This window comes from Cupressus sempervirens, chromosome 9 (assembly GCF_028749045.1).
Source record: "Cupressus sempervirens isolate cs-2001-9-10 chromosome 9, ASM2874904v1, whole genome shotgun sequence".
Lineage (NCBI taxonomy): Eukaryota > Viridiplantae > Streptophyta > Pinopsida > Cupressales > Cupressaceae > Cupressus > Cupressus sempervirens.
In genome coordinates, this window is record NC_143126.1 from 83,432,055 (window position 1) to 83,453,328 (window position 21,274).

Here is a 21,274-nt window from a genome sequence, read left to right on the forward strand (position 1 = left end):
TTCTGCATCCAAGGTCATGTGGTCATCTTCCCTCAAGCATCATAGTAAGGTAAAGAAAGTTTCCCAACTTTCTTTCTCAGCTCAAAGTTGTGATTTCTCCCTCCTAATCTAGGCATGTGTCAAATCCTCAAGTCCATATAATCTCTGAGGGAAATGTCTACCTGAAACTCTGGTCCAATAGACTCCCAATCCCTTCTGAATTGATCTTGTAACTTTTTAATTTGTTGTTCATTAACTGGTTGAACTGGATCTTTGAGTGGGAAGGTGGGTAGGAAAGATCTCAAGCTTGCTATTCAAGTGGGGCATGCAACCTGTCTAAAGTTATCAGCCTCATTCCCATTGTTTCCATGTTTATTATTACCATTACTATTATTCTCAGGACCATTTTTGTTGCCTCAACCTCTATTATCATTGGCCCTATTGTTATCATTTCCCCCATTGTTATTGTTTCCATTGTTACCATAACCTAGATTAATATTGATGTTCATCTATCTAGCCATAAGCTACAATATCATATCCATTCATCTATTTTTCTACTGTTACATATGTTGCCCCTCCTCTAATGTATCCAGTAATCATCTGAACATTACATCCTCTTGATTTGGACCGGTATTATTATCATCTCGATCATCCATACTATTGTCTTGTTCAAAGAATATCTCCTCTATGTTTGTATGACTAGATTGTATGCCACTCTACACACATGAACTACACTATTTTCATTGCAAGTCTAAACTCCTAGTTTGTCTTGCTCTAGTATTGTAGAAATTATAAAGCCCTTGTCGCGTGCTCAAACATAAATTCTTAGCACTTTTAAATTTCTACTTTTAGTGTTTTGACATTATGTAAAAAAATTTTCCCATTATCTGGCTATTCTAAATTCCCTATAAGACCTCCACATGATTGTAGGAACCTGGTTCTAATACCACTATAATGGGCACCCTAGAAATGCCCAAAAAACTAAACCAACTATTGATAAAGATTCTAATACTTTTGCATAGATTTTGAAACCACATAACATGAACAAGAAGGAATTTATGAAAATTGAAGATTGAACATCTAATGAAATAATAATAGTTCTCAAATTAATAAAATCAAATACATAGCAAACTCACTAATTACTCTAGCATCATAAATGAAATACATAACAAACTCTTCAACTTGCAAATTACGCCCAATGTACCTATATCTAGAAATGTATCCAAGCTACCTTTTAATGAGTTGATAGCAATGAATTCCAAAGGCCAAACCCCAAGGGAATGAAATCTAGAATATCACAAGAGAGGATAGAAGTCCTCTAATGCCAACAACAAATCTTTCACTCACACATCCAGGTTCTTATCAAATGTAATTAACAATAATCCCATGCTAAACAATGAAGCTCCCACCCCTATTTATTTAATGACTTTATAAGAAATTAATTTAATCAATTTCTCCTTATTTCTCCACTTAGCCTATGGAGAATGTAAAGGCCAATAACTCCATTGAGATCTTAAAAAGATGCATCACAAAAGTATACAAGGTATGTGTATCGGGTCAAGAATGGTGGTTTCTACAACAACATGAAGTTAGTTAATTAAAGATATTGCAAAGACATCTAGTTCCTTCTATATATTTCCAAGGTCACAGAAACATCTCCATGTCACATATCCTCATATATGGGAGCTCATGAAAGATATTAGCTATTGGCTAGTAAAAATAAAATTCTAATGAGTCATATCCAAAATTCACCATCAGCATTGGGAAAATGTTGTGGATAAATTTAAAAGACTCAACATAAGACAAGGCCACCAAGAAAGGATTCTTTAATGTCATTTTAAATTTCACATGTTAGTGGAATGGTGGAGCATTATGTTGGTAATGTTAAAATCAAAATATGAAAGAAGAAGAGGTAATTTCCAATAATTAGTTTTGTAATTGAAAAACTCTAGGACATATCAAGATAAATATGCATCTGTGAGATGAAGTGGGGGTTCCAATTTTTCCTAGTTTTTCCTATCCTTTAGTGGGAGAGAAAGTAGACTTTGGGGCTATAGAAGAGTAGAGCTTTTTCTTTTCTGAACTTTGTGTTAGTAAGAGGGGGAAATTTTAATTTTAAATGTAATGCAAGGGAGAGAATTTTCATTTTTCCTCTAGATAGTGATTCTAATGCAAGTATGTAATAAGATCTGTATAATCTTTTACATTTTAGAGAAGGGAGATTTGGGAGATAATTGCACACCAAAACTTTAAGTTTGGGTAGTTTTCTTTCCATTGATTGTTATCGTCGTGTAACTTTTAGTTTTCTCTAAATGCATTTATTGTTGCTATTTTCTGAATACATTTTGATATCAAGATATCTTTGAAGTTTTTATTCTTCACTTTCTTAGGGGGATGCAAGATTTATTCCTTCTTTTCGTTCTTTCTATTATGTAAAATCTGGATGAATGGACTTTGTGTCATTTAATTTCTTTTAACTGCTTAGTCTCTCTGCATCTATCTCATGTTTATGGATAGATGTTTGTAAACCTTTTGTGGTTTTTGATTAAAATAATTTGTATTTATATCTTTGTGAATTCATTGTGAATCATACATGGGGAGCTATACTCAGATAAATTTAGAGGGTGCTTACATTCTTTCAATAGTGAAGTGACCTACCTGTTAGTGCATATTGAGTCTTCCAACTTAGGCTTTTCAAGTTAATTTGTATTTATTTCATTGGAGGACAACTTGTTCACTAACATATTCTTAGAAACTTTACTAGGGATTTGGAAACAAAGATTTAGTGCTTGATATTTGTTTCCTCAGTTTTCTAATTTTTTCTATGTATAGGAGATTGGTGACTCTATTGCAAAGATCATGTCGACTAAAAAAGTTGTGAGAAGATTGAGGTCAAACCCTTTTCTCCCAAAACTTTAACCAATGGATGATAAAGTTTTACGTTAATTTGTGGATAGCTATAAAGAAAAGATTTCCTAGACTATCTAGAATAATATAATTTTGGAGGATGATGTTGGATCTTGGCTGCTATGGAAAATCCTTTGTACGAGATTTCATCGGTTCAAAGACTTGCAAGAGCTTGAGAAAATGTTTCAAATGAAGAAACATTTGTAGGTGGATGATGATGAAGCCCCGGTTATATCTTCGCATTTAATCTCACACAATTATTTTGTTCTAGGTGAGAAAGGAATCCAAATAGCCATAACTCGTTCACAAGAAAACCAAATATGGGAGAACAAGAACACTCGGGCTGAAAGTGATAATCCCAGCAACAGTGACAGGAAAGAGAAGGAAAGTAATCTTGAAACCTACTCCTGGACTGTGGATAACCCTTTGGCTAAATTTAGAAATGCTAAGTTTTAGCATGAGGCTTCCTTTCAAAATGATAAGAATGTTGAAAAAGATATAGATTTGCACACCTCTGAATTGGGAAGTTTTCAAGAAGATGACCATCTTGCACTTCCAATGGGGGCAGCCCAATTCCAACCAAACACAGTAGTAGCATGAGAGAGTGAAGAAAACTCTGAAAATCTAAAAGATAAATTCGTCTGGAGTGAACAAAATCCACTATTCTTGCCACTGGGGTTTTGTGAAAATACTACTATCAAAGAAAATCCTTTATTTCAGCATTATGATTCACCATTAAGTGATGAGAATCTATCCTCTTCTTTCTTATTAGAAAATATTGAAACTCTAATGGAAGGAGGAAAGGTTGGAGTTAGTTCCCAGCCAGTTGGCTACTCAATTGAGACATTGGGTGATACTCCCATTACAAGGTAGAAGAAGGCATCATATGGAGATTTTAATCATCTCTTGGGTGGGAAGATCCCTCTTCGAACAACCAAGAGAAGCTTCCTTCTCATGCTAAAGCTCTATTTGAAGAAAGAGGTGCTAAAGTTAGCACTCAACCCATAGATTACCTAGCTTAAACATGGAGAGGAACACTTCTCGATCAAGAAGAATAAATTATAAGAAATTTCTTATTGTCTCTTTAGTCAAAAGACCTCTCTCAAGTAAGCCGATTTAATGATAATCTAATCCTTCGTAGAGATGAGGTAAAGATACCTTTGGACGAAAATCTTCCTGCTGAATTTCTTGTTGAGAAAAAGGGGTATGAAGCTAACTTCCAACCTAGAAAGGTGACTCGACTGGTGTGCTAAAGGATGCTCTTCTCCATGAGGAGGACATTATAGAAAATTTTTTATCATCACTTCAACTAGGTCATCTCTTCAATAATGTTTTAGGTATTCATTCAAATCAAGTTGAAAGTGGAACATTGATAAGTGAGTCTTCTTTTCTTGATGAACTAAAATTTCTACAAATTTTGTTTAATTCAATTTAAAAAAAATTGATCTCCAAGTTGAAGTATCTTTCTTAAACCCTTTAAGTATTATCATTGTTGTCTTATAATGGTAATTCAAGGTTGTAGGCAAACAAATCTTCTTCTAGCCTAAATGTAATAGGTAATTAATTTTTTAAATATTGAGAGAAATAAATAGATATGTGACAAGTAAGATAAAATAAGATACTATACTATTAGAATATAAAACCATGTACAATTATAAAATAAAAATACTTTTTTATGATTTGCAAAAATCTATATAATAAGAGTTTTGAAAGAACTAGAGTCCCTTCATTTTGAAAAAAAAAAAGTTTTTTTAAAACTTTCTTTGGTTAAGGCATGGTCATTAAATAGGAAAGCAACCAAGGAAACAACATAATTTTTCATAGAAGCATTATAGTAATTTGCAAATATTTGAATACATTGGGTTCTAGTTGGTAATTATGTTTAACAAATATTTTCTATAAAATAGAGGTTTCTTGATTTATATAAAAATGAATTGTTGAATAGATTGTGCATATTTTAATTACAAAAATGCATTCAAGAAATTGCACTTTATAATTTCTTAGAAGACTGTTTAATAGAATTATTGTTTTAGGAGATTGTTTAATAAAAATATAGTTTTTATTGTAGTGAAAAAATATTTTAAATTGAATAGTTTGTAAATTTTTTAAAGGTAATTGACAATTATAAAATGAATAGAATCTAGTTTATTTGTAAAATTTGCATAGAAGACATGAAAATTAGAATAGAAAGATATAATTTATATATTTAGCATCATAAGTAGGTTTTATTTTTAATATCTACAATTTTATTTCGCTAAAATTAAATAAAAAGTATTTCATTTTATATTAGAGTCTAAACTAATCTATACAAAAAAAATATGATTCTTTTCTTTCAAAAATTCTAAAAGATAAATAATTTTATTTCAAGTAATTTATTTCAAGTTCTAAGTTTTCAGACATTACATGTATCAAATTGCCTCAGTTTCCAAACACGTAGTTTTCCTGTCACAATACTTGGTTTCCTACCTAATGAAATAGATTTCCTCATTCGACATGGTAAGCTTTGACGGTTAGAATTTATCACTTAAATAGTTTTAAAACTTCTCATGTAATTTTGAATGGGGTTTAATGGCTTCATTGGCCCTAGGCCTCTATACCATTTTTAGAGGCTAAATTAGAATACATAAGCCATCTTGATGCATTGAAGGATGTCGATATGCTGAGAACAGAGTTACCTATGATGAGGGAGTCTTCTTTGAGAATTCTCATACTGTGCACTATTTTCCTAAAAATTCCAGAGATTTAGTTTGTACCAAAATGATGACAGGTTGTTTCTGCAAAATCTTCTTCATTTTCCTATGTACATACCTCCATTTTCATGTTAATAGTGATGTTGATCTGTGAATATTTTTAATTCTCTCTAGCCATAGAAAGAGTGGGTGATCATTATATCATCAAGGGATGAAGAAAAAGAAAATAAGTCATCTACAAAGCCTACTTTAATCCAGATTATCACAACTATTCTTGAGGTGATTGCCTATTTCAACATGACACACTTTCTAATTGTGGTGTCTCAAGTTGGTAGTTTGATTGGTATGTCTGAGAATACTATAAAAAATATAAGGAATGATTTAGGTGCTTCAGTGCAAGTTATGCCACATAATCTCTTACCATTTTGTCCATCAACATCAAAAAATAATCATTTGGTATAGGTATTTACTTTCTACAAGGATAAATATTATGACACTTTTAATGAACGAAGGATAAAATTTGAAAAGAAGGAATTCTTTCTAGATAAAATTTTATAGCAAAAACAATACTTTCTTGTACTAAATCTAAATCTCACAATGATACAATAGTGCTATAATAGTGATTGGATGAATCGTTCTGTGGTTCAGATATCAAGAGCTATCGCAAGTAGAAGAACCTAAGTTTGAACCAAAATTAACAATGTTTGGCTAACAAAAAAAAAGGAAGAATAATTTGCATACCTTTCCTGCTATCAGCTTTCTTTTGTATGTTTTGCTAATTACTCTGTAAATTGAATATAAATCAAACAAATCCAAAGCATATATCAATAACTAATACAAACAAAGACATCAGTAATTTGAAATACCAATTACATGAACAATTTATAAAAGCATTACTCACTAAATCCTGCTATGTCCTTTACGTTTTTAGCAGAAAGTTTGTTAAGTTAAAATATTAACATAGATAAAAAAAAGAATACATCCGAGTGAGAAGATTAATTTCAAAGCTTATCATTTTTTAGTTTCTACATGCATATTAGTTTCTAAAACTACCTCAGTGCATATCGGTGACAGGCTAACGAATTTGCATTAATAATAATATTATTGTATTTTTTGGAGGCACATACTATTGCAATCATTTGTGCACAACAAGTGATTAATTCTTCCTACTTCAGTCATGCAAAATTTCAAGTCTTCAGTGCTCCATTTGAACCTGGTAATTTAGCTCCGAAGAAAGGAAATCACTGAAAAAAATTCAAAATATTCATGTAGCCTTCTATCTAGCTAGTTTCGATAGAAACTAAATCACTTAGTTTCTATTGAAACTATGGGTGGTTTAACTAAGTAGTTAACAAACTAGCTTCATAGTTTCAATCGAAAGTACTATGGTAGTTTCGATCGAAACTATGGAAACATAGTGTGGGATCTTGCCTAGTCCGCCCCTAGGGGTGTTTCTCTAGTTAGCCCCTAGGGGTTTTTCCCTAGTTGCCTAATAAGGAGGTTTTTTTAAAAAACAATTTTTTATATAAATATGAGTTTCATTTTTTTCAATTTACATTTATTTTTAAATCAAGTTATTGGCTTTTGAATTAGGAAGAAATAAATATTTGACAAACTTCAACCTATTTTCAAATTTTGGAGGAAGATTTTACAACATGGGAAATAAAGATAAAAGAGCAAGTAAATATGCACAAAGAAGAACTAAGGAACAAGGAGATGAAAATCATCGAAAAACACTAGCAAGATACTATCTTAGATCAGGTACACATGCACAATCTTTTTTCCAATGTATTTAATTAGTTTATTTAGTTAGGATTAGGGTTTAAATCCAATTAGGAATATGATATTTATCTTAAATTAGCATTAGTATTAACTTAATATTAAGAGTTTATTTGAAAATATGTTCATATTTAGGCCATTAGGGTTTATTCAATTATGTCCATATTTAGTCCTTAGGGTAAATATTACATTATGAATAAATTTAAATTATGAATTTATTTAGCACATTAATTACCTTGTTTATTCAATTATGTTAATAATTTATAGTCCATTAAGGTTTATTACCAAGACAACCTACCGACATTGGAGAAGGTTCATCCCAAGTTCAAACAGGTACATGTGCATCTCTTGCAAGTATATAATATAGATCTCTCTAGATTTCTAGGTCTCTATCAAACTTTATATCTTTAATTTTAAAATTTAGTGAACGATATTTCCCCTTATAAACTTACTTGATTTTATTTGTTATATCGTGCACGTGCAACTCTAGTAGATGATGAAAATGTTGGACATGAGGAAATTGAAGATGAAGCAATGGATATTGAAGAAGGACCATTTGAAGGTTAGATAATTTAATCAAATACATAATATTTCACTCAAGTTAAACATGTATATATGTATACATATATGTCCCCCAAAGAGATTGTATCGTAAGACTTTGTTTCATTTTTTCTTGTGCAACCCGAGATCAAACAACAAATGAGAATGTTAATCTAGCTCAAAGATTGAAGAGAAAAATTAATCATAGAAACATAGATCATTTAATTGAAATGGATGTGGAAAAATTAAGATAATATGCTAATCAACCTACACATACTACGAAGAGGAAATTGAATAAAAATTCTAAAGACATAATTGCACAATTTGAGAATCTATCAATAGTGGAGAAAACTCAACTATTATCAATTTCACTTCTTAAAGATGAATTAAAAGAGCCACTAAGACTATTGGGTATAGATATAAGTATAAAAAAGAGGAGGACTTCTAAACTATAAAAAGATATTATTGAAAGTGTTAAGGAAGGGTTACATTCCATTGGGAAAAAAACTAGATCTGTAGATAAATCCATTACACGAAGAGTGATACTGACATCTATTTTAAATAAGAAAACATCCCAAAATAGACAGATCTCTTTATTATCATCTCATTTTGGGTATAGTTAGAAGACAATACTACATTATCTAAAAAGGAGAAACAATTTGAATGATAGTACATTAGAAGGCAATTGGGCACTAATGTGTAGAGCTCCTTGATCTGATAGGATTGGGGAAACAATTAAGAACTTAGTTATTCAATTTTGGACTGATAATACTTATCCTTCACAAAATAGAAGAGATATCATCAAGCAGAGGATTGGGCCTAAGGAATATATTCAAGGCGCAAAACATTGGTTGGATGTCACTCAACATGAATTGTATCTCTCATTTTGTAATTTAAATCCTAACATAAAGATTGGAAAAATAATGTTTGAAAGATTGAAGCCCTATTTTGTGAAGATAAATAAATCTTTTGAAACATGTTGTCATCGATATCATGTTGAATTTGATTTGTACTATGGAGGGTTTTGAAAGATGATAGAAGAAAGTGGTGGAACTTCTCAAAATACTTTTCCTAAATGACCGAGTCAATTCATAACATCAATCTTATGTGACAAACCAAATGATTGTGCAATAGGTGAAATAGATTGCATAAGAGGAACTTGTGAAACATGTGGTAACTTGACTAAATTTCCTTTGAGAGAAGAAGATACTAATATGAAAAGGATGGTAAAATGTAAGAGATATAAGTACATAAAGTCAGAAACAAAAGCTGGAAAAGAATCAACAAGGTTAGAATATGTAGAGGATGAGATATCGGCTGGAGAATTTATTGTGATACTACTATTAGGATTTAACTGTATGATTTTGAGTCAAACTCATTGACCCATGTTACATGAGTAGTTATTCAACAAGAATCCATTTCTCATGAGAATAAATAGAACACTTAGCGCTCATTGGATCTAGGTGATGCTCATAGGGGTGAAGCATTGGGACTTCCCAGGAGGTCACCCATCCCAGTACTACTCCAGCATGAGCACGCTTAACTACGGAGTTTCCTCTATGGTTAAACCCAAAGCTTGCAACCCCATTTTTAAAAATTTCACCAAGCGTTGTGCCTTATGAACCATTCATTAGAAAGCTCCTTAAGCTCATCAATTGATAAGTAGGAGATAATTTCCACAACAAGTCAAATTGTGATACTACTATTAGGATTTAACTGTGTGATTTTAATTAATGCAATCAGATTTCCACAATCCATGATTTAAAATGTTTATTTTCTGGAATAGATTGTGTAGAGATTTTTCATCAACGTTTCGAATCACACTACGTGATCCATCATCAGGAAGATAGAGCAAGAGATGTCAAATAATGCAAGAGGCAGATTTAGCATAGGGTCACAATTTAAGGAGACCAGGAAGAGAGGGACTGCACACTCCCCAACGTCAGTCAAAAGAAGTCAAAATAAAAGATAAAACATAAAAACACCCAAAAACAGCATGGGGGAGGCCAAACCACCCCAGACATAAAGAGAAAGCAACAATAGAGACCAATATAAATGATATAATGCGAGCATGTTTAGAGGGTGTTTAAGAAAGACTACCCATTAGTAAAAAAGAGTACCAACAAATAATGAGGGGGAATAACCAAAACAATAATAATAAAAAGATAAAATAATGGAAATTTTTTAAAACAATAGAACAAACACCTCTCAAACTATATGCTGATGTAAGAATGTAAGCGGATAAAACAACAAGCATCCAGATCTCAAAGAGCTCCCCTCCTAAAATCGAAATTGAGAGAAAATATATAAATAACCATAAACACTAACGAATAGGCGGGCCATAAATATAACAACCATATATGGCGGGGCATGGAGAATTTATGTCAAATTTTCATAAATTGGTTCAACCATATATACACCATGTATTTTTGGCTAAGTGGCAAGCAAAACAATTTCAAACAAAAAGAGAAACTTTCCCACTCAGAATAATTCTATCTATTGTTGACTTTGCAGAGAATTACTCTTTCATATCTCAAAAACAACTTCAAGCAGAATACTACTACACATAGCAGGTTACTATTATGGTTCAAGTGTCTTATCAACATGCACAAATTGATCTGGATGGTGTGGAAAGTACAGATCAAGCATGAGTCATTAAAAAAGAGTATCACTTTTACATTAGTGATGACAAAGAACATGACACACATTTTGTGGAACATTGTTTTAAGACATTTTTTGAATATTTGAAAAACAAAAACATTAAAATAGAAAAAATATTTTGTATGGTCAGATGGATGTGCTGCACAATTTAAATCAGCTAGACCATTTTATGCATTATGTAGATATCATCAATACCTTAATATACCACACATTTGGAGTTTTTTTGAGAGTGCACATGGAAAGGGTGAGCATGATGGTGCAGGAGCTTGTATCAAACGTGCTTTAAGAAAGTATCAAATGAATTATAAAGGATATCACATTAATAATGCTCATGATGTGGTTGAGTGGTGCAAAACACATTTTTCAGTGCCAACAAATATAGATAACACATCATCACAAGCAGATCGAGTCATACCATTTAGAGTGTTTTGGGAGGTATCAAGTATATATAAATTAATTTTTTCATATTTTTAAATTGAATCTTAAATTTATATTTAATATGTTACCTTAGATGATCTCTAACTAAATTATAGACCTTGTGTACATTCAGGTATTGATAGAAGATCAATGCATGCATGCAAGAGGGTAGAGAAGACACGATCTTTGCATTCAGTTATGAGTACAAATAGTAATGTGTGGTCATTGTACACAAGAGAATACTCATGTTTTTGTCCTGATTGTATTGATGAAGACTATGATGGTTGCTTTAATCAAGAATGTGGATATGTGGATGAATGGACTTTGGCGCCACTAGATGTTATTAATACGAATGAGTTTGAGGAAAAAAACTATGATGATATTCCATTGATTTCTAGTGATTATAACTATATTTTAGGATTGATCAGAGTTGGTGTGTATGAACTATATATATACCTAGATCATGTACATGTATAAATTTTTCATAATTTTGGTTAATTTTTATTATATATATTTACTTATGTACATGACATGTATCCATAATTTTTACATATATAAGTTTTTGTAGGAAATGTTTTTGCAGTCATGGCAGAATTGAAAAATGTAGAAGGTGTTAGCTATTATTTATTATGTTGCACCATGGAAAGAGAGAAGCTAACAAATACTGAAATAAGTGATGAAATTATTTTTCCCATGGGTTAGTATATAGTTGAATTATGTACATGTATGTCAAGTATCTATTTTTTTTATGAATTCAAATTCTTTGACTTAAATTCAAATTTGATGTATTTTTTAAATGTGTACATGTGCAGGTTCTATTGTTGTATATGGAACATATTTGAAGCAAAGAAAAGTACTTAAAAATGGGATTCATTCCATCGATTATCAACCTAACAATAAGGTATATCAATATAGTAACCATGTTATTGCCATTTGTCTAACTCTTCATTCACTCCAAGGACCTGGAATACATAAGTGGAGGGTCCATATTGATGATCATGAGAAAATATTAAATGTTATCCAAGAACGAGCTAATCCACTTGATTTGAGATAGAAACAACTCCTAATTTCAAATGTAATTCAAGAACAATTTGAAATTAGTTCAAACTATTTGAAATTTGGTTGAACAATCATTTGATCAATTTGAAATTTGGTTCAAACTATTTGAAATTTGGTTGAACAATCATTTGATCAATTTCAAATTTGGTGAAATAACTAATTTTCTAAATTGAACTTTTACTCTTTCATTTTTAACTCAATGTCTTGAATTCAAATTGTCATAAAGTAACTAATTATAGAAATTATGAACTTATATGTATGTTTGTACACTAATTACTTGACATGTGCATCTTGAGGGAAAGAAATTTGAACACCACTTGTCTTAAGGGGATGAAATTAGGAGTCTATAAAATTAATTATATTGAACTTTCTATTTCACTTAACTTGTCAATTTTAGGAAACATGTATTAAGATCAAGGTTTATGGTTAAGGCTATAATAAGGCTAGTATTAAGATTCATATAATGCACCATGTAGGGTTAGAGTTATGGCTTTGATTAGGGATAGCGTTACGATTAGTGTTTATATTATCTCTTAGTTAGGGAGAGAATTAGAATTTGGTTGGGTTGAGGTTTAGATATAGTTTGAAAATATTATTTGAGGTTAAGGTTAGGGTTTACATCATGGTTGGTCACAAATAGGGTTTGGGTTAAAATGACATACCTAGGTTTTATGTTTGGGTTATATGGCTAGGGTCAACGTTAGGCTTTATGATTGAGGTTTTACACCACATGGTAAGGGTTTGGATTAGTGATATATAGTTAATTTTAGCACCGTCTTAGGTTAGATAAATAATTAGATTGGGGTTTTTAAAAATTAGGGTTAGCATTTCAGTTATGATTAAAATTGGAGTAAAGCTTATAGTTGAAGTTAGAATTAGTGTTAGAGACTTTTTTAAAGGTCATGGTTATGGCTAGTTTTAGAGTTTAGATTAGGTAAAATAGTTAGAGTGTACTTAAATAAACTTTATTAAAAGATAATATTATATATTTAGATAATATGGATGAAAAAATATATTTAAAATCTAAATAGATCTAAGGATTTAGAACAATATGAAGAGACAAAAGGTTAAGACTACAACAAGAATACTATTTGAAGGAGTAGGGAGTCAAGTTGCCCAACTTGCCTGAGATTTATCAACAAGATAAAAAATAACATCAAGATCAAGTGAGAATAATAATGAGAGGAGATTATAATATATTAAAAATATAGTGGTGATGACTGAATCAAGAGGACATCTTAATGTAATCATATTTATTAATGAAGCCAAAATTCATAGTACATGTAATGTTTATCATGAAAATGTCTATATCTATCTATAAATATTTGATAAGTTGAAAAAAGATCAAACATCATGGTAATAAGCTCAAAAATCTCAATCTAACACATCTAAAATTCATAATGCATACATAAAAAACAATAAAATATACAAAGAAACATATATTTAAATACTAAAAACACACAAATTTTAACTGAAAACACATAAGAAGGGAAAAAACAAGTTTTTCATACCTTTTCTAGATGTTTGATGGGGCAGATGCTAGTCTCTCTCTTAGTTTCAATCCAAATAATGAGAAGACAACAGCTTGCACACCCTTTTTATCGTGCGGCTTAGGGTTTCGATCAAAACTTTATTTCAGTTTTGATCAAAACTAAGAAACACACTCGTGGTTCCTTAACCACCACAAATTTTTCAATTTTGATCGAAACTTTGACATTAGTTTTGATCAAAACTAAAAAAAATGTTAGTTTCGATCGAAACTAAGCTTTGATAGAAACTAAAATATTTCGATAGAAACTTTTTTTTTTAATTTCTATCGAAACTATTCGGACAATTTTTCCTGTCTGCGCTTTTTTGGAGGGATTTCTTCCTCCAAAAAAGTGTAACCCACTATTGTAGGTTCAGCCTATCCTTAGATACTAGTTGAGGTTGACATCTCCAAGGGTCTCCCAGTGATGATTTGTTTGGCTTCTCCGATTGGATCTTGGGTCTAGTGTCTTGATTATGAACGAATCACTTTCTGTTGTAGGAAGTACCACAACACTAGTCACCTTGCTACTCATTGCTCCTCTAAAAAATCTAGACCAAAAAAGTCTCCTTCTTGGTGGAATAATGCTTCAGATGATCACTAAACTATTCTCAAAGCCCCTTCCATTGGGGATGGTGACTCTTCTCTAGACTATCAGGTGGCTTCCTGGCCTGCTATCCCAAATGGCTCTCCTGCTATGTTGGAGCCCTCCTCTGTTCCACCCTTGTATGCAGATGCTTCCTTTGTTGATGTTTCTTCAGTGGAGGAAAAGTTTTTACTTGCTACTCCCTCTCCCACCCCAATTTTGGATGTTCCTCCTAGTCCTACTGGGCACCAAGACCTTGTGCACCCTCTTGCAACCACCCTGTACTGGATTTAACACTCCATAAAGGATTCCATTTAGAATCTGTGTAAGAAAAGTGATGATAGTAAGATCTATACCATTTACCACCAAGCCCTAATATTTTGCCTCTTCAAATTTCGTAAGGATCTTAATCCTTAAGTGCAAATTCTTGCTCCATCCCCACCAAATATTTCTACTACTCTCCTTCTGGTCAACCCATGGAAAATAAGGATCCCTCTTCCATCTTCAAGAAGATTAAGATGGAAAAAATTGAGGTTCTTGAGGTGGATAGTGTTGGAGCTACGGGTAAGAATAAAATTCTTAGGACTAGCAAGAGACTATGAGAGAAGAATCCCTCTGCCCCTCCTAGCTAGGAGTGATTGATTAGGTCAAACTCTATTGAGAATATCAAGTAGAAAAAATGGCCTCAATCCAAAAAGAAAACTACTAGGATAAATTATAGGGAAAATGATGATGACAAGACGACTAGTGAAGAAAAAGTTGAGAATACTCCTGTTGGTGGTCAAGAAATCCCTATGCCATCCCATATGTCAGACATTTTCAAAACTAAAGAAAATACCCTAGAGTCTAAGGTGGGGGATGAGACTAGGGATCAAGAGATGATCACCTCCCCAATTAGGATGTTGAACATGGAACCTCATAATCTATGGAGTAAAAGAAAATCTGAACACTAAATTGGAAGACCACATGGGGGGAGAAAAATAGAAGGGATATAATCACGTGCCTCAAGAAGCAACTTAAAAACATCATGTGAAAGAGGATTGTCCCAAGTTGGAGGAGACTACCAATGGCTTAATAAAGAAGAACAAGGATCTAGAGGATTAGTGTAATAAGGTATCAATTTTCTTGGTTCATTTCATGCATTATGTCAGTACCCTTCATCTTTTGTAGGCTAGTAAGGAGGAGTTCAACGATGTTAAGGATATGAAGACTGCCTTCTCCCTCTATGGATTCCTTGCATTTATGTTTTGTGTTTTAATGTTTCATGTTTACTGTTGTGCCCATGGGGATCCTTTAGTTAGAATTTGTTGGACTTTTCTTATGCCCAAAAATTTTAATTGGGCTAGGATTATATGTAAATATGTTAATCCATTTATTTATTGTTGTAGTAATTTTAGACATACAAATATGTAAGTTTGGGAATTTTTTAATATAATTAAGGAAAGGGGTAGGTTAATCTCTTGGTAATGAATTATGACTGAGTTTTATTTGTCTTTGTACTAGCCCCCATTCACTCACTTTTTAATATATAAAAAAGAGTCTAAAAAATCAAGTTATACACACACACACACACAAATCTCTATATTCTCTAATATTTAAATGAAATGAAAATTACTCTTGTATTATGCAACAATATTTTAAGTTTTGGCGACTCTTCAATCATAAGAAAATACCAATAGAATTTTAGTTTCTAAAAGTTATTTTATTTCATTAATTCTATAAATTGTAGAAGATAGAAAGAAACATAAGGTAAATGTGGAAAACAAGATTCTTTTACACATAAAAAATTATAATTGCAAAATTGACTTTCTTACTAGATGGGATAATATCTCTTATCTCTAAAATATTTTTTTAACAAAATTTTAAATTTCTAAACTAAAAAGACATTGATACTATAACTTACCTATGTGTTGGACAATCAAATAGACATTACCATGCCTATTCCCAGAGAACTATCAAACAAAATGATGATAAAGAAGGAAGTGTAAACTTATCAAAAGTATATGCATCTCATAAATCATTTCTCATTAAATATATCTCAATAAAGACCAATTCTTAGTATAGTTGAGATAATACAAATAATGTATAACTAAACCATGTTCAATATTAATCAAATCAAGAATTTCAAACTATGAATATTAGTTAACCAACATCACATCATAAAAACCCATAAAAGAACCCATATAAAGTAATTTTTTTCTCTACAACTTTCCTGCTCATTATGTCCTACAACTCTATTTCATGCCTTATCATTATGTCCTGAAAATAGATGTAGACAAGAAAAGAGAAACAATAGATTTTCTGCTTTAAAAAATATGGAAATAGGGAAACAGTATGCAAAAGATGTAGACAAGAAAAGGGAAACAATAGATTTTCTCCTTTAAATTAATGGATCTAGGGCCACAACCTGAGGAGCTTGTGAACTTGACCCAAGTTGAGGAAATGCTAATTGCACATGTCAGCCCCATACGTCAAGTTACGCATGCTACATGTGGTCAATATAAATATAAAGGGCATACAATAAGTTTCCAAAAAAATATAGAACATGTTTCCAATATATTGCCACACACAATAGGCAATTTTCCAATTATTATTGTTAGACAAAGAGATCAACATGGAACAAACTATAACTTTACTATGAATAGGGATCATGTCTACAAAGCACTCAAATACAAAGTAAAGCATGATAAATTTTATTCAGATGTCCAAATTAATGAAAATGCTCTCAATGATCTACCTAGAAATGTAGATGAAAATATCTTTGCCAGATTAAAGACAGTCAATATGGAATTTGACTCAGATGTAAATGAGATTGTTTTTGTTGGTTCAGTCATGGAGTCAGATGAAGAAAATATAATAGATCATACAACATCAATGGCTTCAAGACCACCTAATGCCCAGAAAGAAATGGAACTTATTCATGCATGGTTCAATAACCCTGATGTGCATCCAACATCATTGATAGATTGGCCAAGTATAGGTGTATCTCCCATTAATGAATATGTCACATTAGGATTACTTGATATGGAATTTCCAACACTATTTCCTGATGGAAGCTATGATTGGTTAGAGCCACAGTTGTGGCAAGTCTATCTTCATGAATTTGTGAAACATCTGATGCGTTATAGAGATCATCATTTTGGAAAACATCCTAGGTTTAGATATTTTTTGTTGAACATGATAATGAGACATCATGCACACAAATCATCATCAAAGACATGCCCATTACAATCCATGAGTTGTGACAACATATGGAAAACACACCCCACTCTAATTTGGCAAATAAATTGATGCGGTTTGGGACATCTTTAAGGGAAACACAGTCATATTGGACTAAATTTTGTGCAGAATAGATAGATTTGCTTCATCAAATTGGTACTCCTACAATATTTTTCACATTATGTGCAACAAATATGTATTGGCCTGATTTGCATGCACTTATGCCAGGAACAATGCCAACTGATCCACGAGAAGCTCAAAATTGGAGAAGAAAAAATATTATTGACTATCCTCACATAGTCGCACACTATATTCACTTAAGAAACTCAATGTTTCGAAAAGAAATTCTAGAAAAGGGAATGAATGTCAAGGACTTTTGGTGTAGATATGAGTGGCAGCATAGGGGGTCCCCGTACATACATGGATTCGTATGGATCGAAGGAGCACCTGATGTGGATTAAATTGACTGGTCAAATGATGAGGAAAGAAGAAGTACTAAAAGATATTTTCACTCCATTTTTCATGCATGGAACCCTAGAAATGATCCTCATCAACAAAATATACAGGCATGTTAATAAATATTTATATATATTCATGTAATGTAATATTAATTACTGTACTTATTTTTTCTTACCTTGATTTGTAGGCATTGGTCAATTTTCAACAACATCCATGTCTCAAAAACACAAGACAACTTTCAGAGGTGGATTTGGACCGTGACTATGAGGAAATATTAAACTGTGTGGAGCGACACACAATTTTTAAGGAGGGTGCATGCCTATGAAAAAAAAAGGGAAAGATGGTTTATGGGTAATTATTTCATCCCAATGAATAATTAAATATATATAAATAATTACTACAAAATCACAGGGCTTAATATAATATTTCTTACATGGAGTGTAGGTATAATGCTCCCTGGCCATTAAACCTAGGAGGATAAAAATTATATGAAGACATGGAAACTGGGGAAAAGAAATTTGAACCAATGAGAAATGATGATAGTCAATTCACATAATTTCCACATACTAAAATTGTGGAGAGCAAATATAGATTGGCAACCTATTCTTTCCAAACATGCTGTCATAAAATATATCGCCAAGTATGCAGCAAAAGCAGAGAAAAGCTCAGAAACATACTAGCAAATGTTGATGCATCTATCGAATATGGAAAATCTAGATGATTTAGTAGCATGAGCATATAGGAGGCTTCTAACTGAGACAATAGTAGAGAGAGACATTGGTGCTCAAGAAACTTGTCATATGTTATTAGAGCTTCCATTGGTGGAGTGTAGTAGAAGATTTGTCAATCTAAATGTCTCACTTGAGATGTTCAAACCTGTAACTCTAAATAATGAAAATGGAAATGATGAAGAGAAAAATGAAGAACAAACAAAATCCTTCACTGATGGTTATAAAAAAAGGCCATTATGTATGGAAGGCGTTACATTAATTGATGCAGCTAGATCATAGATATATAATCCTAAGAGAAAAAGAGACAACAAATGGGAGCCTAGGGAAAAAGCTGCAATTGTTAGAGTATTTCCAAGGTTTGTATCTATCCCTTCATGTGAGTCAGGTAAATGGATTTTGTTTTGTTTATCAGAGTTACTTCTCTACAAGCCATTTCGTGATATTGAATGGGATATTGGTCATGATGATTCCTCTATCATACAATATTGGGAGACATTCAATTACAACCCTTGGCATGTTCAACGTACAATGTTTGCAGAAAATGTTGAAAACCCAAATTATTATGAAACTGAAGAAAATCAAGATGTTCATAGAAATACTACAGAACATGAATGGGAGATTATATCTAGGTTGCACCAGGGTCAAAATATACATTGCTCAAAAATAGACATGTTGGGGAGAAGAGACGTTGATAGACAAACAAATTGGTCTGTTGATTATCAAGGAGAAGAGTACACTGCCAGAGTAATCAATTTCATAAGTAACATGAAGAATCATGGATGCCTTATCTATGATTAAATTCCTCAATGTATAAACTAAACGACCCTTGGTGAGAAACAAAAAAAGGAAGTCAAAATAATCATGACACACTACCATAGAAACCAAAATGTAGAACCATTGTTTATGATAATTCAAGGAACATCAAGAATAGGAAAATCATATCTAATTGGTATCATTATTCAATCTCTTCAAAATGCAGCAATGCCCTCCCCTTCTCCACTTTTATTACTTGCATCAACAAGAGTTGCAACATCAATATAGGAGATTCTACAATTCATTCAAAATTGAGGATACCAATAAGAGATTTTTCTCAATTGGAAGGAGCAAGACTCACAAGTTTTCAAGAAGAAATGTCACATATAAAATATATTTTGATTGATGAAATGAGGTTCATTGGTCAAAACATGTTCGAAAATATAGATTCATGACTATACCAAGCATTCCCACAATCTGCACATATAAGCTTTGGAGGTAAAGATTCTATTTTTGTATCATGAACAGCTAACACGTGTGAAATATATTGTATTTCAATAAAATACATGAATCAATACATGGTTTTTAAAATAATTATTTTTCTCAATTGTATTTCAGTTGTATCTATAATATTGGTGGGAGATTTGGGCCAGTTGCCTCCTATCAATGATAGAGCATCATATGATAGTAATAAGTGTGCAAAGTTGCTATGGCAAGAATTCAAGACTATTGTCACATTAGATAAGATATTTAGACAAGATGGGGAAGAAATTGAGCAACAAAGATTTTGACAACTTTTGACGAATCTAAGAGATGCAAACCCACAAATTGATGATTGAAGGTTGCTAATGTTAAGGACCTCTATCAACATAGATGTTGCAAAAAAATTTGAATTTGATAATGATGTTCATTTGTTCTCAACAAATTAAAATGTTCATGCTCATAATAAAAAAATTCTACATTCATTAAAGCATCCTGTTGCACATTGTGTTGCATCAAAAGCAAGTACTATGAATACAATGGATGATTGTTCAAATGATGAGCTTGATTTGGAGTTGTTAATCTGTAAGGATTCAAGGGTCATGCTAACTTCAAATCTATGGATAGAGGCTGGTCTTGTAAATGGGGCTCTTGGATGCATTCAAAAAATTATCTACAAGCAAGGCAGTGCTCCGCCTGAGCCTCCAACATATGTGATGGTTCAGTTTGATGGTTATTCAGGACTACCATTCGAAGATCATAATCCAAAGATAATTCAAATACCACCAATACAGAAGGGTAGAACACTTCAACTGCCATTGAGGTTGGCACCAACATTGACTATTCACAAATCTCAGGGATTGACTCTTCCCAAAGAAACAATTGACATAGGACCAAGAGAAAGAGCAGGATTAACATTTGTGGTTGTTTCACGTGTAAAATCTCTCCACTTTTTGAGAATAATGCCTCCTTTCACATATGATTGTTATGAGAAAATGAAAAAGGGTAGACAAAATTCCAAGCACAAGGATGAAGAAAATAGACTTAGGCACCTTGAAGATAGTTAATGTGATATGTTATTCTTAAATGTCATGTCTGTAGAAGTCTTTTTGGACACATTAGTATTTTTTTTTTAACGCTTCCTACTATATTCCATGTTTTAAAAATTAGTGAACTTAATTTTATTTCCATTCACTTTATTTGGTCTATATTTAAGTATAAGTGCTAAATTTATTTATTTTTGTTCTATATTTGATCATATCTTATAGTGGTTTTATATATTTTTATATTGGTATTTACTTAACATTTTGCAACATATTATTTGAGCAATAGATTCATCTATTGGAGAGTCAAATATCATGTTTAAATGTACACTTACGATATATGATCTTACATTTTATATGCATAATCATCAACACTAATAATATTTATAAAATTGATGTTGATATTGATATGTATATTATGTATAAAATTTATGCTCTCATTG

The 21,274-nt window shown here is 31.9% G+C and overlaps 1 protein-coding gene across 1 annotated transcript; it reads left to right on the top strand.

The window, feature by feature from the left end:
• The first annotated feature begins 20,327 nt into the window (after positions 1-20,327).
• On the top strand, positions 20,328-20,855 carry LOC149537734 (uncharacterized). Its single transcript, XM_089802365.1, has one exon. It carries the CDS (start codon positions 20,328-20,330, stop codon positions 20,853-20,855), a length of 528 nt encoding a protein of 175 aa, XP_089658491.1.
• Positions 20,856-21,274: the final 419 nt, after the last annotated feature.